Here is a 27,211-nt window from a genome sequence, read left to right on the forward strand (position 1 = left end):
TGGCAGGGTAAACTGCACCCTAGCAACCAGATAGCTGCTACTGTTCTTACTTTGCTAATTACTATTATAATTGCAATGATTTGCTAATAAAAGCTAAATAATTCTAAAAACCACAAAATATCAAAACAGATCAATTGCAAATTGTCTACATCATACTAAAACTCAATTTAAAGGTTAACTATGCATTTAAGCTTTGACTTTCAACATCCTTCTAGCACTTTTGCAATTTTCATTGATCATAATGTTTTAGTTTTCATGATATGAGCAGTTAAACGCTGTGAATATCATGAATGTGCATCAAAGGGCCATCTGCAGTTCTGTCCAGGTCTCAGGCCTGTCACTTCAGCAATAGAAGTGAGCAGAGAAGAGTACGTATACCCTTCCTAGATCAGTAACTGAAGCTTCTACCTTCTTACCTTTCCCCGATCAGTAACGGAAGCTTCTACCTTCTAGTTTGCAATCTGGTTGTTAGGGTCCAAATAATCCTAGCAACCATGCATTGATTCAAATGAGAGATTGGAATATAGGAGAGGCCCGAATAGAAAGAGGAGTAATAACATATAGCAATAACAATACTAGGGATGCACAGAATCCAGGATTCAGCTCTGGATTCGGCCTTTTTCAGCAGGATTCGGATTCAGCCAAATCCTTCTGCCCGGCTGAACCGAATCCTAATTTGCATATGCAAATTAGGGGCAGAGAGGGAAATCACGTGACTTTTTGTCACAAAACAAGGAAGTAAAAAATGTTTTCCCCTTCCCACCCCTAATTTGCATATGCAAATTAGGATTTGGTTCCGTATTCGGCCGAATCCTTCGCAATGGATTCAGGGGTTCGGCCGAATCCAAAATAGTGGATTCAGTGCATCCCTAAACAATACTTGTAGCCTTACAGAGCATTTGTTGTTGATATGGGGTCAGTGACCCCCATTTGAAAGCTGAAAAGAGTCAGAAAAAGAAGGCAAACAATTCAAAGACTAAAAATAAAGACCAATTGAAAAGTTGCTTAGCATTGGCCACTCTATAACATACTAAAAGTTATCTTAAAGGTGAACCACCCCTTTGACCCAGCCGATTTCCAAGGCATTTTCTCCTGGGATAGTGAACCAGCCCTTTAAGGACCATCCTATTATTGCCTTCTATATCTAAATGATAAATAAAGACATGAAAAAGATGAGGTTAGTTTATAATTAAACAACAATGTATGCCTCCCTGCACTGATCTAACGTGGCCCTGCCTTAAGGAGACAATATCAGCGCTGATTATATTGCCTTATACTAAAGTTGCTATGTTTTATTATATGTTCATATTTTTTTGTTTCATCAATAAACCAGCTAAAAAGGGATAGTGTCGCTTTAAGTATGTAAAAGGATTTTCCCTGCTTGAGATTAGGCGAGGCAATGAGTGATTCTGTCACTTTCACAAACCAACTTGCCTTACACCAAAGTAAAAAGGACTCCCCGGGTATCATAAAGACTATAGGGACAATAAGCTATGGAACTGCACAGATGTTCTACTGAGGTAAAGAAATGTCCACAATAAGCTGTTTGTATGTAAACACTGCTGCCCCTTTAAGTCTATAAAAAATTCCTGTTTATTTATTTTTTTCAGTTCTCACTCAATAAGATCCGCCCCTTCTTGTTCTTCCCATGATCCTTGTGGGGAAAAGTTCTCCGTTGTACCTGGATCTTGCTCGCCAGCTGCTGGCTCATGGGAAGACTGGACGCTTGATTCATCAGGGGAACATTCTGCTGCTGCCGGCGCTTCATCTTCCAGTGTGTCGGCTTCAGTGACTATATCTCCAGTGGGGTTCTCACCTTCCACATTTTCTTCTTGATCATCTGTAAAAGGATTCTCACCCTAAACAAACAAAAAAAAACAAAAAAACAAATTGTATTTCTCATTATACACCCCTGTACTATGAATAAATTAGTCCTGCCCTTCTTCAGCCAGTGCAGTGATAGAATGGACTATATGACATTTTTCGGCTTCCTGAGAGAATCAAATGGAAATATAGGGATGAGGATGATAGAGATTGTAGCATGACGCTGGACGGCAATATAAGGAAGTATTACTGTACATTACAGGTCACAGATGTAGTGAAAAGACTTAACGGGGAACTATCGCGAAAATTAAAATTCAATATAAGTTTCCTCATACTGAAATAAGAAACTTTCTAAATACCATTGATTAAACATTCTGCATTGTTTCTGAAATAATCAAGTTTATGTTCACTGTTCCTCTCTCAGCATCGGTTTCTCATCATTCTGTTGAATGAATTGGGTGTCAGATATTTATTGACAGTTATATCCAATATATCTTATGGGGGGGGGCTCATTTTGCCTAGAAGATGTATTAGAGTTCACCAAATAACTGATTCCAGTAGAAACAAAATCTAACAAAATAACTGCCTTTAGCACAAACCCTGCATGTAGAGAGACATGATGTCTGGTGATTTTAATACAGTGAACTGTAATACATCTTCTAGGGAGCCCCCCTATTATATATACTGGCTCTAACTGTCAATGATTATCTGACAGTACGGTTGCCACATTTCCTAAAATATTTACCAGCTGGTGGGGTGCGGGAACAAAAGGCCATGATGTAAAAGAGGGCGGGGCTGTGACGTTAAAGGGGATGGGCCGTGTCGCGGAGATCACCAGAAGGAGGACAAAAGATACGTTCCCAGGAGATTGGGGGCGGGCCAAGGGTATTACAAATTTACTGGCAGCTACATTGCCCCGGCCTTAGCAGGTGTTTTACCGGCTGAGTGGCAACCCAAATGCTGCATGAAGAAAGAATGAAGAGAAACAGGTGCTGAGAGAGGAATAAACTTGATTATTTCAGAAATGGTACATAATTTTTAATTCAATGTATTTATTTAAAGTTTCTTATTTCTGTATAAAGAAGCTTATATTACATTTTCGTTGTCGCTATAGTTCCCCTTTAAACTGGCCATAGATGTGCAGATATATCCTTATAATACACAAAAGCCATGAATATCTTGTAAATTATATCCTTATAAACGGTGAGTTCTGATGTCATCAGTTATAAACGGTGAGTTCTGATGTCATTTCTGTCACATGACTCACTGAAACGTGTGTATTATAATAAATAAAGTACCCACAGTTGCAAAATATGAGGATATTAGAAGTTACCTCGGAGTTCCATGACCTGTATAAAAACACTCGGCCTTCGGCCTAGTACTTTTATATGGTCTTGAAACTCCTCGGTAACTTATAATATCCTTCTATTTTACAAGAGGGGGTACTTTATTCACTATATATCCGACAAATGATCTCCCGATCAACCACTTACTATTCCGATTAAATACAGTTATAAAAGAACAAATCAGACAATGTTTTGGCCATTAAATCACAGACAGCTATCGTAGGAAAGTCATGTCTGACAAATAGTAGTGAAAGTTTCCCTTTGATATCGTCAGATAGGCAATACATGCAGAGATATTATGGCTCGAAAAATGTCGGGACACCACACACATATCTTTGCATCTATGGCCAGCTTTAGGGGCACATTTATCAAAGGTTGAGGTTGGAGCTTTTTGTTCAATAAGGTTAACACCAGCTTTGTGTGAATGATTTTCCAAGCAAAGTTGCATGATTCAAAATTTTCACAATCCTAGTTTTCGAGAAATAACTGGAATAGCTCGGAACATTCATTGCTCCAGCTCCGACATACTGAGATACCATTTAAATCAAAGAGAAATGGATAGTTGATTTTTTTTTTTTTGTTTGTTTCTCAAAAACTTGAATATTTGTGAGAGTTGTTTCTTCAATCGAACGCTTGACTTTCCAGTGTTGCTTGCGATAGTGATGTGCAGGCCGACCCAATACCCGCAGGTTTAGGTCGACCACGCACTGCTCTTCGCTGGTGGCAGGTGGTGGTTGAGCTCTTCTTCTGCTCTCCCCGTCCACCACCTTCAAATGCCGGCTTCCAACTTTATAGACACGCGCCTGCTCGCCCCACCCTTTTGTGACGTCATCAGCAGGGAGGCGCTGGTCTATAAAAGGAACCCGGAAGTGCACATGCGGTTAGGCGCGGGCTGACGGAGGGCGGGTTAGGGCCAGGTGCGCGTCAGGAATACCCTGACCCGCACATCACTAGCTTGCGAGTCTCTCACCTTTATGTAGCGCTGCAGTTTCTGGCCGATATGCTTATTATTCAGGATACTTCGTGCAACCGCCAAAGCAGACTTTTTAGACTGTTCCATCGTATTCTGAGAATCGGGAGACGGAAACACAATTAATTTAAACATGAAAAGGGCTAGATCAACCGAATCATATTCATTTCTTGGAGAGCACAATTCTAACTGCAGCCATACACAGGGCAACCCTCCAACATTCCCACTATGTGGCACATTCAGTTATTAGTCATCTGTAAAACCGAGCAGAAAACAGCCATGGACAGACCGCTGAAGAGAATCATACAACCAAATAGGCGCATTCTTTGTATAAAGATCTGTAGCGGAATTATATAGAAACACGTGCAGCTTACCCGTCTGTTCTGATTATGTAACGGGGATTTGAGATGTCGTTGCAAGGCAGCAAAATGCATTGGAATAAAGATATCACAAGCCGCACAGTGAGCAGCTTCCACCTTCTTGATAAAATGTTCCAGCCCCAGACCTGTTCAGTAAAAAAGGAAATCTGTCAGTTCTAACTGGCAGATCAAGCAACAAGGAAAACAAAGTCCCATTTTAGTATTCTATGCCCGTTCAGGGCTGGCTATTAAGTATGAAATCATTTCATGCGACGTTTCCTTGTTGCTCTTACATATTTTACAAGATGCAGCTCAGCAACTTACCCTGAGTGAGGTCTTGGTCACGGTAGATTTGTTGAACGGTAGAACTAAGGTCTTCTACAACCAAGCGTCGTTCCTCTGTTTTTTTGGCCTTGTGTTTGACATATTCCTGGCAGGAAGATGGAGGTGTAAGGAGAACAGTTAAAGGGATACGGTCATGGGAAAGCATATCTTTATTTAAACGCATCAGTTAATGGTGCTGCTCCATCAGAATTCTGCACTGAAATCCATTTTTCAAAAGAGCAAACAGATTTTTTTATATTCAATTTTGAAATCTGACATGGGGCTAGACATATTGTCAGTTTCCCAGCTGCCCCCTGTCATGTGACTTGTGCTCTGATAAACTTCAGTCACTCTTTACTGCTGTACTGCAAGTTGGGAGTGTTATCGCCCCTCCCCCCCAGCAGCCTAACAACAGAACAATGGGAAGGTAACTAGATAGCAGCTCCCTAACACAAGATAACAGCTCCCTGGAAGATCTAAGAACAGCACTCAATAGTAAAATCCAGGTCCCACTGAGACTGATTCAGTTACATTGAGTAGGAGAAATTACAGCCTGCCAGAAAGTAGTTCCATCCTATAGTGCAGGCACAAGTCACATGGCTGGGGCAGCTGGGAAACTGACAATATGTCTAGCCTGCCCCATGTCAGATTTCAAAATTAAATATAAAAAAAATCTGTTTGCTCTTTTGAGAAATGGATTTCAGTGCAGATTTCTGCTGAAGCAGCACGATTAACTGATGTGTTTTGGAAAAAACATGTTTTCCCATGACAGTATCCCTTTAAGATCATTGTGGGGCAAACAGGAAACATGGAAATGTGATGAAATTTAGAGAAAAAAAGGTGACGGCAAATGAGGTGGAAGCACTTGAGTGCACAGCTGGAGAGTACAATGCTTGTGCTGAGATAAATGAAGTTGAGACAGAGCAGATAACAGTACTGAGTAAAAAGCTGTTGAGGAAATCTAAGCTGTCCAACTAAAGGGCCCCGGGTTGAGTCTGCTAGGTGCTAATTTTTGAAACCTGGACCCGCATATTTACCCACTGCCTAACTCACCTATTTAATCTTTCGCTCTCAACTGGACTGTTGCCTTCTCAACTAAAACATGCTCGTCACCCCCATTCTGAAAAAACCCTCTCTTGATCCCTCCAATCTTGACAACCTCCGACCTATCTCTCTGCTACCTTTCATCTCTAAACTACTTGAGCGCCTAGTCTACAACCGACTAACCACATTCCTCTCTGACAATAACCTGCTGGACCCCTGGTTTTAAGCCACAACACTCCATGGAAACTGCCCTGACTCGACTAACTAATGACCTTTTAACCGATAAAGCCAACAATCACTTCTCACTACTAATACTGCTTGATCTCTCAGCCGCATTTGACACTGTAGATCACCCTCTCCTCCTCCAGTCCCTCCAGTCACTTGGCCTTCGTGACACAGCCCTGTCCTGGTTCTCTTCTTACATCACCAATCGTTCCTTCAGTGTCTCCTACAATGGAGTATCATCTTCTCCCCTACCTCTTTCTGTTGGAGTTCCTCAAGGCTCTGTCCTGGGACCATTACTATTCTCCCTCTATACTTCCTCCCTTGGCAAATTAATAAATTAATATGGTTTCCACTACCACCTCTATGCTGACGATACTCAAATCTATCTCTCATCTCCTGATCTCAACCCAGAACTCCTAACTCGCGTCTCCTCCTGCCTGTCCACTATCTCTACCTGGATGTCGCAACGCTACCTTAAATTAAACCTCTCTAAAACTGAAATGGTTCTCTTTCCTCCAACTAACACCAGTAACATCCCCGAAGTATCCATCATAGTTAACAATTCCACTTTCACCCCCTCTCCCCAGGCCCGGTGCCTTGGGGTTATCCTAGATTCTGCCCTGTCATTCACTCCTCATATCCAGTCACTTATTAAATCATGTCACTTCCACCTAAGAAACATATCCAAAATAAGATCATTTATCACCCAAGACGCTGCCAAAATTCTTATTCACTCTCTTATCATATCACGTCTAGACTACTGTAACTCTCTTTTAATTGGCCTCCCCCTCCAGAGACTGTCACCTCTCCAGTCCATAATGAACACTGCTGCGAGGCTCATACACCTCAGCAACCGCTCCTCCTCTGCCTCGCCATTCTGCCAATCCCTGCACTGGCTTCCGTTACCTTTCAGAATCAAATTCAAATTAATGACACTGACTTTCAAAGCACTTCATAACTCTGCCCCACCCTACATCTCTGAACTCATCTCTATATACTCACCCACTCGCTTACTACGCTCCTCTACTGACCTACTACTCAACTCTTCTCTCATTACCTCCTCACATGCTCGCATTCAAGACTTTGCAAGGGCTGCACCCCTCCTCTGGAACGCTCTCCCACGGTCTGTCCGACTTTCTCCCAACCTTTCTGCTTTCAAGAAATCTCTGAAAACGCACTTCTTTCGAGAAGCCTCCCCTCACTCTGCTTAACTACCAAACGCAACACCACATACAGTACCACATTTCTCACCCACTTAATTCGATTTTTCCCACTCCCACACCTTGTGTATTACTCCCTTCCCTTTAGAGCAGGGGTCCCCAACCTTTTTTTACCCGTGAGCCACATTCAAATGTAAAAAGAGTTGGAGAGCAACACAAGCATAAAATAGTCCCTTGGGGTGCCAAATAAGGGCTGTGATTGGCTCTTTGGTAGCCCCTATGTGGACTGGCAGCCTACAAGAGGATCTACTTGGTACTCTACTTAGTTTTTATGCAATTAAAACTTGCTTCCAAGCCTGGAATTCAAAAATAAGCTTCTGCTTTGAGGACACAGAGAGCAACATCCAAGGGGTTGGAGAGCAACATGTTGCTCGCGAGCTACTGGTTGGGGATCATTGCTTTAGAGTGTATGCCTATGCATAGGGCCTTCCTCACCTTTTTGTACCTGTATTGATTGTGATGTTTGTTACTCCATATATTCTATATATGTAATTCATGTGATGTAGTTGTATAATCACATTTACTTTACAGTGCTACGCAATATGTTGGCGCTATATAAATACATGTTAATAATAAAATAATAATACCTGACCCACAACTACCACTCCCTTATCCGCAACCCAATCCACGACCCGCTGACCACCATTAAAGGAGTGGTTCCTCTTTGAGGTAACTTTTAGTATGTTATAGAATGTTCAGTTCCTAGCAACTTTACAGTTGGTTTTTATTATTTATAATATAATTAGTTGGACAGCACTGACCTAAGTAAAATGAAATTATCTCTCATACCTCTAGGAAATCAGCTTGCTGCTTGGGAAGCCTGCCTCCTATGTAGCGAAAATGTTCCCTATGAAAGTCACTTTGGAGATGAGTTGACATTTCTTCCTCATAAAATGTGCGGAACTTGCAGAGTGAACAGATAAACTGAATCCTGAGTGAAAAGAATTAAGAGATGTTGAATCAACAAACCAAGCGTATCCTTATTTCTTAATGAAGGCCTCTATTCTAGAAGACACTGCATATAAACTAGGGATGCACGGATTCCACTATTTTAGGATTTGGTGGAATCCTCGGTGAAAGATTCGGCCGAATCCCAAACTGTATACAAACCATAATTTGCATATGTAAATTAGGGAAAGAAGGATGAAAGAGAACCACTAGCACAGCACGAAATTTGCCTTTCTTGTTTGCGTGACCAAAAGACACATGACTTTTTGGATTCAGTTCGGCCAAGCACTTTGATTGGGTTTGGTGCATCCCTAATATAAACAGCAGCATTAATACTGTTATGGGCACAATACTGTGCAGTATTCACTTGGACTGATCATGAATTTTCCTGTAATTGTATATAATGGAGGCATGTAACTGATGAATTGCAAATTAAATATAGGTGTATTTAATTTCATAAAAAATGGACAATGAATTTTCATGCGCAAAAGGGGAAGTAAAGTGTACAATAGAATAAAGCTAGAAATGCTGTATTTTTTATACTAAACATAACTTACTACACGACAAGCCTAATCAAACAAATGATTTATGCTTTGAAAGTTGGCCACAGGGGATCACCAAAGTCACTTGTAACTTTGTTAAACATCTTTGCAAGACCAAGACTGTGCACATGCTCAGTGTGGTCTGGGCTGCTTAGGGATCGTCATAAATCAAAAAAGCACTAGTCAAATAATATCTGCCAGAAGCTGATACAGCAAGACTGATTAATAATCAGAATATACAGACTGCACTGGGTCCTGTATTGTCATGTAATCGAATGTGGGTTTTATAGTTTTTGTATTGTTTAATACAAACTTTCTTCAACTCTGCAGAACCAGTGGCTGCAGCAAAATAATCCTCCAAATAGAATCCCAGTTTATCTGTTTAAATCTGGCTCCATGATCTTTGTCCCTGCAGCTGGAGTTGGAAACAGTAAAGGGGATGTAAAGGCAATAATAAAATCCAATACAAATCTCTACACAGTCACCGACTGCTCTACAGGGAAACAAACAAAGCTGCTTGAGTTCTGCATGGCTGGGAAGTAAGGCGGGGGCTCCCCCTGCTGTTCATAAGTATGATTGTTTCCCGGCAGAGCAGTTAAGGACCGTCTGACAATTCCTATCCACAGCAGTAAATGAAGGGAGAATTTTACTGCATACATACATAGTTAGTTGCATAGTTAAATTGGGTTGAAAAAAGACAAAGTCCATCAAGTTCAACCCCTCCAAATGAAAACCCAGCATCCATACACACACTGTTGTCTCAGCGCACCATACCCTATTTGAATTTTTGATCCATACACACACACCCCTCTCTACTTTTAATTAAATTCTATATACCCATACCTATACCTATACTAACTATAGAGCTTAATATCACAACAGCCTTTGTCAGGTTTATTTTAAAAGCAGTACACATTTTTTAATTAAAGGATATTGGAGATAGGTTTCTTTTTCATTGAAGTAAAAATGGGATTTTATTTTTTTGCCTTTACATGCCCTTTAACCGGTCGATATAAACACATGCACTTTATCACTCTATAACTTTTTGTAATTCATTTATGTGCAGATATAATCAATATATTGATTATTGTAAATATCCATGAATTAATTAATTTTTTTTTATATTTGAAGATGAACTGGGTGATCTCAAAATAATCAATAAAGATCGCATTTTGAAGTAAAATGACCAAGTGTGAAATAAGCAATACTTTTGCCTACAGTATAAATTTATAAGTTCATCTCCCGCACCACCCACAAACATGGATAGTGGGAATCTTCTAAGATATTAGTAGAGTGCTCAGCCATTTGTGAAAATTCTAATGATTAATTAGATCTTAGTTTAGATCAAGTACAAGCTACTGTTTTATTATTGCAGAGAAAAAGGAAATAATTTTTTAAAATTTGGATTATTTGGATCTAGGATCAGTGGAGGGAACCCATGAGATTACTGACCTCTCCACCATTCGGTCTCGCAGGCGCTTGTTTTGTGTCTCTTGTTGCCTCCGGGCAGATAGCTTTTTCTCTTCTGTACCTACAAGTGCAAATATGAACATGCAATCAGCCTGAGAAGTGGCATTACATATGAGTGATGTGCCCAGACGATAAAACACTTACTCTTTTCAGTGTCCACAGCCTCTTTCTCATCTACTTTGTTCTCATCCCCATCCTGCAAGGAATATGTGCATAAACAGCCGAGCTGCAGCTTGTATTTGTAAAGCCTAAATAACCATTCTCTCTATTGATAGATGACGACAAACAATGAACCTCAGATATAATGTCACTTACATTCTTAGTGCCCTTTGCAGACTCCACATTCGCTCCATCTGGAAAATTTGGTACAGATGATTAATGACCTCATCACCACATCCAGAATCCTCACTGCATCCTCCCTTAGTTGCTTGTTATTCCCACTCCCTACCTCCTTGCTCAGCTATTATTTTATAAGACTGTGGAAGAAATGGTTGGTTCTAGCCGTGACCTACTACAGTCTGAAGCAGGCAAACAGTATGCCATTAGTACATGGTAAAATATATCATAAACCACTGATCTGACCTGAAACAACATCTGTGATATAGGATTTCATTTATTATGTTTTGTCTGCAGAACATACTGTGGGGATGGCTATGAGAAACACCACCTACGACATTGTTGTGGGGTACTGCGTTGCCTCTCCTCCTCTATTATGATCTCACTGGACCTATTATTGTGATGTCCTCCCTCCATTTTTTTTTAAATATACATAAATTATTTTCACTGCCACCCAATCTTTCACCCCCATCTGACTCTGCCTCCTCAACGTCCTCTGTGCTGGTTGCCAGCTTCCCTTTTTTATCTGGAGAGGGCCCTTCATCTTCTGTAGCCCTTCTCTGTCGACTCTGTAAAATAATAGAGCACAATATGTGTTCAAAGAAAAAACAGTCAGCCTACCTTATGAACATTCAAAATACACTCCTAAAGTCTACAGGTCTCATAGACACATCTACAGGTCTCAGACATATACACACAGGGCCGCCATCAGGGGGGACAGTCCTCCCGGGCCCAGGTAAGTGCCACTGCCCACCAATGCGGGTCACTGACCACCACTGCGGGTCACTGCCCACCAATGCGTGCCACTGACCACCAATGCGTGCCACTGACCCCCGTGCAGGGCCCTGACCACCTGTGCAGGCCTATGACCACCAAGGAGGGCCCTTCCTCGTTGTGGCGAGGGGGGGCAGAACATTTTGTTGTGTGGGGCCCCGTGATTTCTGATGGCGGCCCTGTATACACAGGTCTTATAGACATATGCAGGCCTTATATACATATACAGGTCCATGTGTCGGCTCTTATGCTCACCCTTTCCCTATTAAGCCTCTTAGTCTTCTGCTTAAATCCTCCTCCAAAATAAGAGTTCCCAGTGAATGCCCTCAGTCCTTGAAAACCAGCCATTTCTGAGAAAGGCATAGGGTTGAGAAGTGGGGGAGGCCGTGCTGGTCCTCTGCCTCCTCCTGAAGCCCCTAAATTTCCCCGCATTCCTCCACGGTGTCCTCCACCCCAGCCATGTTGGGGAGGGTATGACTGACGCATTTCTCGACGGCTGCCATATCCCATACCTAGCTCAGCGGAGCCAAACCCCATGCGGTCATTCATGTCGTAGGAATTGTATCTACAGGGAGAAAATGCACAGGAGACAAAACAGTAAACAAAAGCACAGGCTAGAGAAAGACCTCAGTGGCACTTTGTGCAGCAACCCTTGCTTCAAATTTTCAATTTTTTTTGATTGTTCTAAGGGTAATGTAACCTTTCTCTCTGTGATAGGTATTGAAAAGGTTATTCAACGTCCTAGAGGAGGCAATCTATCCAGGCTTTTAAGTAGGCATGCACCGAATCCACTTTTTTGGAATCCTTTGCGAAAGATTCGGCCGAATACCGAACTGAATCTGAACCCTAATTTGCATATGCAAATTAGGGGTGGGAAGGGGAAAACATGTTTTACTTCCTTGTTTTGGGACAAAAAGTCACGCGATTTCCCTCCCCACCCCTAATTTACATATGCAAATTAGGATTCGGTTCGCCTGCTTCGGCCAAATCCCGAACCGAATCCTGGATTCGGTGCATCCCTACTTTTAAGTAAAAAAAGAAGCTAACTGGATCTTTATGTTGAAAACAAGACAACCTCAGGGTCTGAATTACAACTTTGATGTATCTTGTTACGATAAAACTATGAATAATTCAACGTAATTGGATTTGAGTTTTGCCAATATGAATTACTTATCTATGACTTGTTGTATAAACATTATACGTATAATATATTATTGTATGAATGTGTGATACATACACTGTTTTATGATTGCTATTGGTACATGCCCTTGGAAGCCTTTTTCCTCTTTGTAGATTGTTTTTAATGCCCCTAACCTTTTTTACTCTTTTGGTTAATGGATGTATTCTGGTGATTGGTGGGTCTGGGATATATATCTGGCATACCTGCGTGCCTTTTGTTCAAGCCAATGATTAAGTGCCGGACATGACAAAACGCATAAGGCTATGAATGGATTTATTTTTTGCTCTAAAATAAAGTTCAGTTTTTTCAAGCCTGTTTGTGGGATCTGTGAGGTGCCTGTTGTCCTTCTCCTTTGGTTGAATACCGCCACCTCGAGCTAATAAACGTATAGGTTTTACATTGGGATTTTTCTCTTTAAATGCCTTGCTCCAATCTGCCCTTACTTACCCTACATATACATAGAGTATATACACAGTCTATAGTCTGTAGAATAGACTAGCCATATATACCAACACGTTGTTTAGTGAGATGATGAGCTTGTCTGGCCAGGTCACCAAACAAGCAGAAACCTCATTTGGGCACATCAAGCTGATCGAAACGCCTACCCAGTGTGACAAATATCTGAGCTAGCTGTTCACATATCAGTTAAAGAGAAACTATCACGAAAATCAAAATTTAATTTAAGCTTTATCATAGTGAAATAAGAAGTTTCCTAATTATAATCAATTAAAAATTCTGTACCGTTTCTGAAATAATCAAGTTCATCTCTCAGCATCTGTTTCTCTTCATTCTCTCTTCATGCAGCAGTTGGGTGTCGGATATTCATTAACAGTTAGATCCAATATATCTTATGGGGGGGCTCCTTTTGCCTAGAAGATGTATTAGAGCTCATTCTATTAAAATCACCAGACATCATGTCTCTCTACATGCAGAATTTGTGCAAAAGGCAGTTATTTTGTTTAAATCTTACTCTTATAACTGACTCCAGTATAATCTGCTAGGAAAGGAAGCCCCGCTATAAAATATATTGGATCTAACTGTCAATGAATATCTGACACCCAACTGCTGCATGAAGAAAGAATGAGGAGAAACCGATGCTGAGAGAGGAACAGTGAAGATAAACTTGATTATTTCAGAAATGGTACAGAATATTTAACTGCTTGTATTTAGAAAGTTACTTATTTCAGTATGATGAAGCTTATATAAAATTCTCATTTTGCAATAGTTCCCCTTTAAGTATTTGCCCAATAAGTCCTATTTATGGCTAGCAACAAGCATCAGCTCTAAATATCCAAGTGTAATGAGCCCAACAGGACCATTTGGGCCCACCTTTAGTGATCTGATGCAAGTTGGTTCTTTGAGGAACAAGTCTACAGTACAGTTGGTTTGGTTGATTCAGACCCCATAAACTGGAGCAGCAGACATGGAGAAGGATTTGAAGGCTCAGGAATGTTCTTGTTACCTGCTTGTCATGTGGTGCCCCTCTCCACCATCACCATGTCCATCGCTGGAGGACATAGGGTAGGAAGTCTGCCAGGATTTGGAGCTATAGCTGTGCCCGGAATCTTGCCCGTAGTCATATCTGTAAGAGTCATAGCCTGGAATGTAGAACATGAACAAGATTAGCAACATTGAATATGATATATACACCCATCCAGCATTACACCAGGGGTTCCTAATCTCAATCTCGAGTCCATAGTAACTTGTTCCAATACTTAATCAATTAATATGCAATTTCATGCTTGCGCTCGACGTACTAACTTTATGGCCCGGGTGCATCCAGCCCCGGACCTATCGCTAGTATACTGGAGCGGTTCAAACTCCCACAACACACAGGATATAAATGTATCTCGTAGAGAATCTTATGGTACTGGGTTTGCAGTGTATCAAGATGTTTGCAGTGTATCAAGATTTTTGAATAAAGTTTATATTTAGGAGTGTACCCACACACCCACAACCCTCCTTTTTTGTACCATAAATATTTTGACCGAGACAACTTTTTTCTAATTTTGGTTCTGTACATCACCACAATGAACTTTAAATGAAACAACTCAGATGCAGTTTAACTGCAGACTTTCAGCTTTAATTCAGTGGGTTGAACAAAAAGATTGCATAAAAAAGTGAGGAACTAAAGCCTTTTTTTTTAACACAATCACTTCATTTCAGGGGCTCAAACACAATTGGACAACTGACCCAAAGGCTATTTCATGGGCAGGTGTGGGTGATTCCTTTATCAATGAAGCAGATAAAAGCCCTGGAGTTGATTTGGGGGGGGGGGGGTGCTTGTATGTGGAAGATTTTGCTATGAACAGACAACATACGGTCAAAGGAGCTCTCCATGCAGGTGAAACAAGCCATCCTTAAGCTGCAAAAACAGAAAGAACCCATCTGAGAAATTGCTACAATATTAAGAGTAGCAAAATCTACAGTTTGGTACATCTGGAGAAAGAAAGAAAACACTGGTGAACTCAGCAACGCAAAAAGACCTGGACGTCCATGGAAGACAACAGTGGTGGATGATCGCAGAATCATTTCCATGGTAAAGAGAAACCCCTTCACAACAGTGAACGACACTCTCCAGGAGGTAGAGTATCGATATCCAAGTCTACCATAAAGAGAAGACTGCATGAAAGTAAATACAGAGGGTGCACTGCAAGGTACAGGCCACTCATAAGCATCAAGAATAGAAAGGCTAGATTGGTCTTTGCTAAAAAAAAAAACTAAAAAAGCCAGCACAGTTCTGGAAAAACTTTCTTTGGACAGATGAAACCAAGATCAACCTCTACCAGAATGATGGCAAGAAAAAAGTATAGAGAAGGTGTGGAACAGCTCATGATCCAAAGCATAGCACATGATGTATAAAACATTTGGGAGGCAGTGTGATGGCTTGGGTGTGCATGGCTGCCAGTGGCACTGGGACACTAGTGTTTGTCCATCATGTGACACAGGACAGAAGCACAAGAATGAATTCTGAGGTGTTCAGAGACACTGTCTGCTCAAATCCAGCTAAATGCAGTCACATTGATTGGGAGGCGTTTCATAATGACCCAAAACGTAGAGCCAAAGCAACCCAGGAGTTTATTAAAGCAAAGAAGTGGAATATTCTTGAATGGCCAAGTCAGTCACCTGATCTGAAGCCAACTGAGCTGCAGTTCACTTGTTGAAGACTAAACTTCGGACAGAAAGGCCCACAAACAAACAGTAACTGAAAGCCGCTGCAGTAAAGGCCTGGCAGAGCATTAAAGAAGAAGAAACCCAGAATCTGGTGATGTCCATGAGTTCAAGACTTCAGGCTGTCATTGCCAGCAAAGATTTTTCCACCGAGTATTAGAAATGAACATTTTATTTTCAGTTTTTTTAAATTTGTCCAATTACTTGTGAGCTCCTGAAATGAAGTGATTGTGTTAAAAAAAGGTTTTAGTTCCTCACATTTTTATGCAATCTTTTTGTTCAACCCACTGAAGTAAAGCTGAAAGTCTGCAGTTCAACTGCATCTGAGTTGTTGCATTTAAAATTCATTGTGGTAATGTACAGAACCAAAATTCGAAAAAAAAGTTGTCTGTCCAAATATTTATGGACCTAACTGTCAGTTGGGGGGAAACAGTTTGGCCAACCAAATTGAGGATAAGATTTGCTGCTGGGTTGATAGGGAAGGTCAGGAGGCTGAAATTAGGGAACAGTTCACTGCCTGAAAGGGGTTGTTCACCTTCCAATACTTTTTTTCAGTTCAGTTGGTTTCAGGTAATTCACCAGAAATAAAGACTTTCTTTCAATTTCTATTTTTTATTTGTGACAGTTTTTCTAATATCAAGGTTTCATTTTTCATATTTTTGTGTCTTTCTAAAGCAGCTCGGGGGGGGGGGTCGCTGACTCGGTAACTGCTCTAAACTGATACATTAGCGCAGTTCTGTCCAACTTCTGTGGCATGGAGGGAAGATAGTGGAACCCAGTGTTAACCGCTCCCCCTTTTAAAACCACACCCACATTATAACAAGAAATGCGAAGTCGATACCCACATTACCGGTGGTAGCACACCAAAAAGCCAAATAGTCGGTGCTCCCTGCAGGGATATCACTTATCACTCAACACCTTGGAGACACCAATGAGGTTTACCCCCCACAAACAGAGCCGGCAGAGTATGGCACACACTGACAGTCAAGGTAGGAGAAAAGAAAGCTTATCAGGACCTTCAAGATGAACAATAGTTACTGTACTATGTAGTGCTGCTCCTACAGTCTGGATAAGTGCTGGTGTGGGCACTTACAGTCTGAGGTGTGATCAATGCAGGTCCTTACAGGTGTGAACTGTACAGGGGGTTTACAGGCTGAATCTAAAGTGGAACAATGGAGGGGGGCCAGTTGATCCTAGTTCTGATACCTTTTAAAGCTAACACAGAGGTAATTAATCAACCAGACTTTAAAGGGGTTGTTCACCTTGCAAACACTTTTTGTCAGTTCACTTATTTCGGAGTGTTCACCATAAACAATGACTTTTTTCAATTGCTTTTCATCTTTTATTTTTTACGGTTTTCCCAAAATTTAAGTTTAAAGATTAATGTTCCTGTCTCAGGGGTTTCAGTTTGGCAGTTCAGTGATCCAGAAGCATCTGAACTGTTACAGTTTGCTACATTTAGTTGCTACATTTTTTTAGCAGCTTCTGCCCATTCCCATCCACAAGACTTCTCTCGGGCTTCTGCTTTTCTCTGGAACTCTCTGCCTCGAATTGTCAGACTTTCTCCTTCTTTCCAAACTTTCAAGCGCTCCTTAAAGACCACCCTGTTTAAAGGGATCCTGTCATCGGAAAACATATTTTTTTCAAACTGCATGAGTTAATAGTGCTACTCCAGCAGAATTCTGCACTGAAATCCATTTCTCAAAAGAGCAAACAGATTTTTTTATATTCAATTTTGAAATCTGACATGGGGCTAGACATATTGTCAATTTCCCAGCTGCCCCTGGTCATGTGACTTGTGCCTGCACTTTAGGAGAGAAATGCTTTCCGGCAGGCTGCTGTTTTTCCTTCTCAATGTAACTGAATGTGTCTCAGTGGGACATGGGTTTTTACTATTGAGTGCTGTACTTAGATCTACCAGGCAGCTGTTATCTTGTGTTAGGGAGCTGTTATCTGGTTACCTTCCCATTGTTCTTTTGTTTGGCTACTGGGGGGAAAGGGAGGGGGGTGATATCACTCCAACTTGCAGTACAGGAGTAAAGAGTGATTGAAGTTTATCAAAGCACAAGTCACATGACTTGAGGCAGCAGGGAAATTGACAATATGTCTAGCCCCATGTCGGATTTCAAAATTGAATATAAAAAAATCTGTTTGCTCTTTTGAAAAATGGATTTCAGCGCAGAATTCTGCTGGAGCAGCACTATTAACTGATGCGTTTTGAAAAATGTTTTTTTTCCCATGACAGTATCCCTTTAAAGAAGCTTATTCAATGTACCTTAATTAATCAGTCACTGCTGTATCATAAATCACAAAATTGTTTCTAAAATCCTAATGTCTCAATTGTACCCTAAGCTTTACTTTGTATACTCTTATTTGTAGGGCCCTCTAATCCTATTGTACTCTGTAACCCTTGTTTGTTATTAACCATTTATTCCCTGTTTGTTATAACTAAGTTAAAGCACTGCGTATCTTGTCGGCGCTATATAAATAAATGATGATGATAATGATCTCTGGAGTATTAGCAACTATTGTATTCTAACTACAGCTGCCTGTAATGAGATTCTGCTCAGCAGGGACAAAGATAAGAAATGTATCAACTAAATGTATCAGTTTAGAACAATGAAAGAGTCAGCGACCCCCTCCCCTCCCAGAGCTGCTTTAGAAGGTGAAAAATTAAACTTTACACTTCAATATTAGAAAAACTGTCACAAACAGAAAATGGGAAGTTACTGGAAAAAGTCTTTATTTTTGGTGAACTATCTAAAACGTTACACTTCATTATTACAAAAACGGTCATAAACAGAAAATAGGAAGTCACTGGAAAAAGTCTATTTTTAGTGAACTATCTAAAACCAACTGAACTGAAATGGATGGCCACAGGTAGGGTTGCCAATTTTTAAAAATGTGGGCGGGCCGTGACGTCAAAAGGGGCGAAGCCACAACGCTCAAGCCGCAAGAAGCCGACAAAAAGGTGAGTTTTCACCAGACTGGGGGGCAGGCCACAGGCTTTTGTTAGGTGTATTACAAATTTACCGGCTGCTACATTGCCGGTAAATTTGTAATACCGGCCCGGCCTTGGCAGGTGTTTTACCGGCAACACTAGCCGAACGCCACATGATTAGTTGATCCATTTCTTATCTTTGTCCCTGCTGAGCAGAATCCCTGAGTTTCATTAAAGGGGTAGTTCAACTTTCAAACACTTTTTCAGTTCAGTTGTTTTTAGATTGTTCCCTAGAAAGACTTTTTTCCAATTACTTTCCATTATTTATTTTATACTGTTTTTCTAAACTCTAAGTGTAAAGTTGAATGTCCCTGTCTCTGGTGTTTGAGTCTGGCAGCTCAGTAATTCAGGCGCAGACTCTAAACTGTTACAATTTTGCAACATTTAGCGCAAGTCCAGCGTTTTTACGTCGTGTTTTTAAAAAAGCTCAGTCAGGCGTAAAAAACACACGCAACCGTCAACATGCATTTTTCATGCATTTTTACACGTAGATATGTTTTCCCAACATGCACTTCTCATTGTTCTCTTTCCCCATAATTCCGCTGGCTGGAAATAGAAAAGCTATTTAGAAATGGAAAAAACTATTTACATGCAAAATGGAGAAGGAATGATCGTCAGAACACAACGTAATTACGTCACTGGCCCTAAAAAAGTATATGCGTCATTTATCTCGCGAGAATTTGGACGCCATATTTAAAATACGCTGCATATTTACGTAAAGTGTGGGTTCAAACTTGAAAATCCCATAGAGTCTATTGATTTGGTAGTTTATTGGCGTATTGGAGTTTATGCTAAAAAACGACAATACTGGCGTCCTGTGGCGGATTTCAGCTTGCAAGCGCCCTGTGAGAATTGCCATAGTGCGTTTTCTATTAGTTTCAGTGGAAGTGCAGTTTCTGCTTATTTACGCTCGACGGAGCTTTTTTAAAAACGCAACATAAAAACGCCATGTCTGGCCTTGCCCTTAGTTGATCCATTTCTCAGTGGCATCTCTGGAGTATCAGCAACTATTGTATCAATTCTAACAGCTGCCTGTAATGAAACCCAGAGATTCTGCTCAGCACGGACAAAGATAAGAAATGTATCAACTAAATGTATCAGTTTAGAACAGTTTACAGGGTCAGCGACCCCCTCTCAGAGCTGCTTCAGAAGGTGAAAAATGACACTTTACACTTCAATATTAGAAAAATAAAACAGATGACAAATAGAAAGTGATTGGAAAAGTCGTTATTTCTGGTGAACTATCTGAAAACAACTAGTTGGTTGAAGGTGAACCACCCCTTTAAAGGGCATGTAAAGTCTAAAATAGAATAAGGCTAGAAATGCTGTATTTTGTATACTAAATATAAACATGAACTTACTGCACCACAAGCAGAATCAAACAAATAATTTAAGCTTTCAAAGTTGGCTACAGGGGGTCACCATCTTGTAACTTTGTTAAACATCTTTGCAAGACTAAGACTGTGCACATGCTCAGTGTGGTCTGGGCTGCTTAGGGATCATCATAAACAAAGCTGCTTGAGTTCTGCATGGCTGGGGAGTAAGGCGGGGGCTCCCCCTGCTGTTCATAAGTATGATTGTTTCCCTGCTCAGCAGTTAGGGACCGTCTGACAATTCCTATCCACAGCAGTAAATGAAGGGAGAATTTCACTGCATACAGTCAGGTTTCTTATAAAAACGGTGCACATTTTTTAATTAAAGTATATTGGAGATAGGTTTCTTTTTCATTAAAGAAAGTAAAAATGGGATTTTATTTTTTTGATTTTACATGCCCTTTAAAGGCAGCTGTTAGAATTGATACAATAGTTAATACTCCAGAGATGCTGCTGAGAAATGGATCAACTCAATGTTGTAAAATTGTACCAGTTCAGAATCTGCCCCTGAATTACTGAGCTGCCAGACTCAAACACCGGGGGCAGGGACATTCAACTTCAACTGTGGAAAAAGGGTAAGAAATAAAACATGCAAAGCAACTGAAAAAAAAAATCTTTATTTCTTTTGAACAATCTGAGAACAACTGAACTGGAAAAAAAAGGTGAAGAAGCCCTTAAAGACACAGACACACAATTACACACTATTGTCATAGTGACAGCTGCTTCCTACACTCACAGACACACACACATATATATATCTGAGCGATATCTATTCCTCGGCAAAAGATCAAGTCACAACTGAAATGACTGGCTGGGCAGAGGAGCTTACAGTCGCTTATGAGAGAGGCGCAGGAATCTGTCTATAGAAACAACACTCGCTGGTACCATTGGAAGAAGCCGAATGGGGGACATACAAGAGTTAACTCACCCAAGTGTCACAGGGGAGCCGGAGAGTTAAAGAGCGCAGGCCTTTGTAGCAAGTCTTACACATGTCACATGTTCCCTATTCTTATTTATAAGCAGCAGAAGTAGAAGCCGCCTCGTTGTGCTTGAGCTCTCAGCCCGCCATAATTGCCTTTCCCTGACTCATTCCTGTCACACTCATTCCTGTCACGCTCCTTCCCAAGCCCACAACACACTTTACCTCCCATATACGCAGCTCCTCCTCTGTCATCCATTCCGCCGCTGTAGCCGCCAGCGAAACGCCCCTCTCCGACTTCCTTCTCTCGCTGATACTATAGGCGACCTATCATATCCGCCAACATCTGATTGGCCCTTTCTTTGATCACTCATAGAAGCGATTTAGCATTGGACGCCGATTTATTCTTTGACCCTACCTCTTCCGGATCAAATGGCCTACCTGTTATTGTTTATAATAATTAGGGTTTCCTTCCTGTGTGCCAAGCCCTTACTTTTCTCCTTTTCATTTGTTGCAAATAATGTCCGTCATGTTCCGCCCCCTTAATCCACGCCCCTTAAAGGCACAGTGCGAATAGAAGTCATTTAGGAGGTGCGTCAGAAACGTATTTAAAGCAAGGCCTCCTGTAACATTTGGCCCGCTTTAAACATGGCAATTCCATTAGTTTAGATCTCACAACACCCTCTATTATGACTATGAAGATTTTCATTCATCCAGGCCATGGTATATCTCACAGAAGTCATTTACTTATATTAAAAACATCCTCTATTCATTGTTTCACTGTACCAAAGGGACTTTGGGGACCAGTTTTGTCTCCAGGCCTAATGGATGAATCAGAATCACCACCAGGATATTGGAATAGCAATTAGCAAGTGAGCTGACACTCTGCTGTACTATCATGCTGTTTCCTAGCACAGATGGGCTTTTTTTTGGCCACTCCCTCATGATGCCCCTAGCCACGCCCCCAAACATGCTCCAAGCTCTGCCTGTAGGTAGGTACATTCAGAGCTTGCCATTAATTTAGGGGCAAATTATAGTGATTAGGAGACAGGACAGATGAAGCAGCAGGCAATATAAGATTGCATGGTAGGGACATAATGGAGTGTGGTAGGAGCATGAGGGATAATCCTGATTGAATGGAGGAGGCTCCTATAAGTGAGGGAGTCTTATGGACTAATGGGAAGGGGAGAGTCTGGTGGGTCACATGGTAGGGAATTCTAGAGCCAGGCAGAAGCTGATTAGAGGAGAATATGAAGCATGAATGTCCTGGTAGAGATGTAGGACAAGGTGATATCAGAAGCCTTCAGAATAGATGTTAGGAACTGACCCAATGCTCACCATAACAATGATGTGCGATACTCAAGTGCATCGCAGAACTACAAGCAACCCTAAAGTACAGCTATAGTTTATGAGGGTTTCATAGTGAGTCAATAGGATTCTTAGGGTCACCGCTTCCTTCCTACACAACAGACACCAGATGAAACCCAATCATTTATTTGGCATGGCTGATCCTGAGCTCCATTATTCGTGCCGCAGCCCACTCCGATTACTGAGCAACATTACAGCTAGCTAAATTATTATCAAATAACTGGGAATCGATTGACAGGAAATTCATCCAGAACCTACAGAGCAGCAAACATGGTCTTCAGGTATTGGACCAGTAACAACAATTAGATCCAAGCAGAGTTGATACTGAGTCAGGACAGTTAACTCACCTAAGTGTCACTCTATATGCTGAAGTGGAGGGGGCGCTGGTTCTTCAGTCTAGTGTAGCACAAGAATTAACTCACCCAAGTGTCACTCCATATACTGAAGTGAAGGGGGCGCTGGTTCTCCAGTATAGTGTAACACAAGTGATGGATTAGGTGCTCATCCTGGTTTCAGTTCCTCTGCTCAGGCAACCTCCCCGGACCCCCTACGGAACATTTCGAAATAGGCTATATTCTGTCAAGTCTTGGCAACAGGTCTCACAACTTCTGCCCAGCAACTCTACAGTAGAGCTAAGCAGTGTTTGGTGCCCAAGGGTTCTATTGTCCTACAGGGCTGAGAAAGATGTTTTCTAATAACCTCTCAGCCTCCTGCCAAGGGATAACTTTCTTAATACCAAATGGTACCAAATCTAACACCAGGCTCAGCCATCAACATGGGAGTTATTTTCCAGAACAGAGAAATGTGGTATATGGCTCCTACAGGTTGTTGGCTTGTTGTTCCATCAAGCTTCTTACAAACATTCATTGCAGGACCCCTTTAGCTACTCATAGTCCTCATCTGCAGTGATCCCCAACCAGTGGCTCATGATCTAGATTAACTCCGATGAAGAGGGGGAAAAAAAAAAAAAAAAAGGCTTCAGGACCCCTGCTCTACAGTATGTTTGGAGCTGTTGGACCTTTGCGATGAGGTCCTCAAACACAGGAATATGTTTCTCACACTGTGATTCAGTTAAAGGGGTGGTTCATCTTTAAGGTAACTTTTATTATGAACGGCCAATTCTAAACAAGTTTTCAATTGGATTTTTTTTTTTTTTATAGTTTCAAAGTTGTCTTTTTCTTTTGACTCTTTGCAGCTTTCAAATGGGTGTCGCAGACTCCCTTCTTAAAAAGAAATGCTCTGTTAAGGTGGCCATAGACAGAGATCCTCGTTTGGCAACCTCTCCCCGATATGCCCACATTGAAGTGGGCAATATTGGGCTGATCCGATCGTGGGCCCTAGCTCAAACACCTTCAATAATAAAAAAGGAAAATAAATTGCAAATGGTCTCTATGTCACTCTCTCCATTCATTGGAGGTTTACGTTTCAAAATGGTTCCTCCCAACGCTGAAGCTATCTGTACGATCCAAACCGCTTGACCGTGAGAGCGTAGTAGTATCCTTTCTATAGGCAGAGATCTTGCCAGCTGCCTATCCGTCAGATCCACCGTTGCCATGATAATGCTCCATGTCAATGAAGCGCTGGCGCTCACAGGTCAGTGGAACTAGCGGATGTGGCCGCGATCCAGCAAAGGAGTTAGAAAGTTTGACTGCCCGATTTTCAATGGCCACAGCGAGCTCTGTGGAGTGCTGCAAGTGAGTTCTGAAGGGCCCCGGGGCCACACGCAATATCAAGGGGCGCAGGACTTTCACATACTGTAAATATTTGGCTTCACTGGGATAGCAAGGGGCGAATCTAACAAGGCCAGGCAACCTAGTCGCAACTTTAGCGGTGTGCCAGTAGCTCTTTCCAGTACTGTGTAATACAGTAGTAACTACCCTAGAGCTGTGGGTCTGAATTGCTCTGTAGCTGTTTCACCTGTCGCACAAGCGCTGATTGAACTTCAGCGTGTCACTGTGTCCTGATGCTCCAGCACGACAACCAAGATATTGGATTGTGCTTATGGCACACAGCTGCAGAGCAGTGAAGATTGGGATGAGCACAGTATTTTGCCATGTACTGCTGTAAAAAAGCCTATTTACCATATATTAAAAATGTTGCACTGACTTCAAGCTGTGTCACTCCTAGCGCTTTCCTTCTTTCTGAGAACGCTGCATGGAGGGTTGCTGGTTGTTTTAGTTGGGCAGTAGCCTAGGTTAGGATTGCAGGGTGGTGCCTACCTTACAGCCCAGAAGTATTTATTCGGTGGACGGAAGCGACGGTTGGTGAGCCGATTATTTGAAATCACTAAGCTACTTCTATTTGAAGTATTTATTTTAGTTTGTATGAGGCACGCAATCTACCTACGGGTACTGGGGATGAAATAGGTAATTTGGTGGGACTCTAAGCTACTTGGCTGCATTAAGTCAATTGTCCAGATTTTTTAGACCTGAAAGTCTCACCAGCAGCTGTTTGCTTCTGCTTAACTGGAAACCCCGCCAGCCCGGCAAGTAATTACGCCACTGGAGGTGGCAGGGAGGGTTTTGCATGGTTGGTACTCAGTCTGTGCCACACAGCAAAATAATAATAAATCCAAATAGAAAAATCAGGCAGCAGCATAGGACAGCTATCTACAGACTGGAAACAGACACACAGGCTGTTTACTAAACTACAGCAGAGCTCAGCCTGTCAGTCAGTGCTGTTACCATTTCCTGTGAGAGAATGAACAGACACGCCCATTTCAGCCTAGATTCTGACCTGAGAGGTTCTCATTGCAGCTCTGATGTAATGACACTTTTAGCAGGTAAAATGCAAGTCAAAACTTTTTTTTTTTCTGCATCATTACATTGTTTGAGAAAGGATAAATCATATCTGAATATGAAGGTTATGCAAAATGTCCCCTTTAAGGCTACCGAGATCTGTCCCTTGGCCGAGCAAACAGATATACCCCTATACTCCAACACTCAACAAGATGGTTTGACCCAATGGCCAACAAAGTGATCGTAAGGAGCCTTGTTCAGTAGGAATGTCTGACCTGCACCATAGATGCAGTATGATTTTTGCTGGGGGATCTGCTTTTATTCAGCAGGAGCTTTGCTTGTTGACCACAACTGAGGAGTGTCTGCTAATAATCGATCTACAACCACAATCAGGATTTTGCTACAAATTAAAAAAAAAAAAAAAAAAAAAACACGTCCAGGATAAGAATAAAAAGCAATTCGGACCTACTAAATAATCATTATTTGTGCTGCCGCTCCCTATAAACAGCACAGGAGTCTGGGAATGAGAATGATGGGTCAACCTTCTACAAACGGTAAAGACAATAACACAAACACTGGGTAAAACCACCACCACCGTGAGTGTGGGTAAATGAAGATACTGCTTTGAGGTGGGGTAAAAATCCATTGCTTTACTTGAATATTACACATCAGTATGACAAATTAACAAAAAGTAAAAATCAAAAAAATATAGCAGGTAATGCAGAAGCAGTTATTAATATGGGGAAGGGTGGGGCTCCGGGACGTAGAACAGACGGCTCAATTTACAGCATGCGCCCAGAGCTCAATAGCCGGGCTGTGCTGTACTTACCCTTTAAATCAGACAAAAAGGAACAAGATACTTCACTGTTTTAAGTAAGGGAGGAGAGCAATATTCATTTAGAATACACAAAAGCCATGGATATCTTGTAAATTATTTCCTTATAAACAGTGACTAGTGATGTCATCAGTTATAAACGGTGAGTAGTGATGTCATTTTTGTCACGACTCACTAAAACCTCTGTATTAGAATAAATAAAGTTCCCCCTGTTGGAAAATATGAGGATATTAGAAGTGACCTGTATAAAGGCACTGGGTGCTTTTAAATGGTCATGGAACTCCTCAGTGACTTATAATATCCTTATATTTTACAATGGGGGTACTTTATTCACTATATAATACACAAGAGACATGAATATCGGAGTTCCATGACCTGTATAAAAACATTACCTTCAGCTTTGTGCTTTTATAAGGTCATGGAACTCCTCCTTAGATTTTACAAGTGCAGGTACTTTATTCACTATATAAAACAAAACATGATCACCGGACCCCCTCACTAATAAACAGGATATGGTTTGAGCAGCAGGAACAAGGAAGTGGCTTTGCTTCTCCCCCTATTAGAATAGCAGACACAATATACAGATCACGTCTGTCCTACAAAGTAGCCGGGAAGGAGAAAGAATCATAGTGGAAGACAACTTGCAATAAAAGGTGCGCATGTATATAAGGATGATAGCTATACATTCACATATATTAAAAACAAAAACTGAAGGATATAAGAGGATGTCACGTGACACAGGAACACTCCTAAAATGACCAATAAATACTTGCCACCTCTAGATTTATAGATATCCAAGACATCTTAGAAAAGGGGTCCTTGGCTAGAAGTGAAATCCAGAGTTCCGGGACTGTGCCCTACGCTGTACCCAATATCCGAAAGCAAAAGGTTAACGGAGTGCCGTGGAAATGCTACGTTTGATGGGGATTATAATGGCATGTGCTGCTATAGATTAAAAAGGAATAAAGAAAACAAATAGGAGACTGATGCAAACCTGGAAGGAACCCGTTAAAAAGTCTAGAGTGACTAAAATCCCAAATAGGTATTGCCCCGAAAAGGGGGAGAGTGACAAGATATACAACCACAATATTACAACGTATATATTATATACATAATAGCTTCCCCCCCCAAAAAAAAGTGACCCAAAGTTTAATAATGCAGAACACCAAGGGATGGCTGAAGAGGGATATTACGTCAGCCGGGGGCCAACGAGTTTATATTGCAGACAAACTACGGAGCTCATT

The 27,211-nt window shown here is 41.4% G+C and overlaps 1 protein-coding gene across 2 annotated transcripts; it reads right to left on the bottom strand.

Moving 5' to 3' along the window:
- Positions 1 to 1,128: 1,128 nt before the first annotated feature.
- On the bottom strand, positions 1,129 to 21,440 carry akap8l.L (A-kinase anchoring protein 8 like L homeolog). 2 transcript variants are annotated; one of them, XM_018253606.2, is made up of 12 exons: positions 21,252 to 21,440; positions 14,025 to 14,160; positions 11,638 to 11,947; positions 11,075 to 11,177; positions 10,588 to 10,625; positions 10,417 to 10,468; positions 10,255 to 10,333; positions 8,102 to 8,243; positions 4,824 to 4,929; positions 4,515 to 4,645; positions 4,141 to 4,236; positions 1,129 to 1,859 (listed from the first exon to the last, which is right to left on the bottom strand). In XM_018253606.2, the coding sequence occupies exons 1-12, from the start codon at positions 21,283 to 21,285 to the stop codon at positions 1,614 to 1,616; spliced, it is 1,473 nt and encodes a 490-aa protein (XP_018109095.1). In that variant the 5' UTR covers positions 21,286 to 21,440; the 3' UTR covers positions 1,129 to 1,613. The 2 variants fall into 2 exon arrangements, with proteins under 2 accessions (XP_018109095.1, XP_018109096.1); XM_018253607.2 differs by lacking the exon at positions 21,252 to 21,440 and adding an exon at positions 21,036 to 21,179.
- Positions 21,441 to 27,211: the final 5,771 nt, after the last annotated feature.

The sequence above is a fragment of the Xenopus laevis genome, chromosome 3L, assembly GCF_017654675.1.
Source record: "Xenopus laevis strain J_2021 chromosome 3L, Xenopus_laevis_v10.1, whole genome shotgun sequence".
Classification (NCBI taxonomy): domain Eukaryota; kingdom Metazoa; phylum Chordata; class Amphibia; order Anura; family Pipidae; genus Xenopus; species Xenopus laevis.

Coding starts and splice junctions, on each gene's coding strand:
- akap8l.L (XM_018253606.2), bottom strand. CDS start 21,285: ATGGATGACAGAGGAGGAGCTGCGTATATGGGAG. Junction 10,469..10,587: donor CTGCAAAGGGCACTAAGAAT/GTAAGTGACATT, acceptor TATTCCTTGCAG/GATGGGGATGAGAACAAAGT. Junction 4,930..8,101: donor AGCAAGCTGATTTCCTAGAG/GTATGAGAGATA, acceptor TCTTCCTGCCAG/GAATATGTCAAACACAAGGC.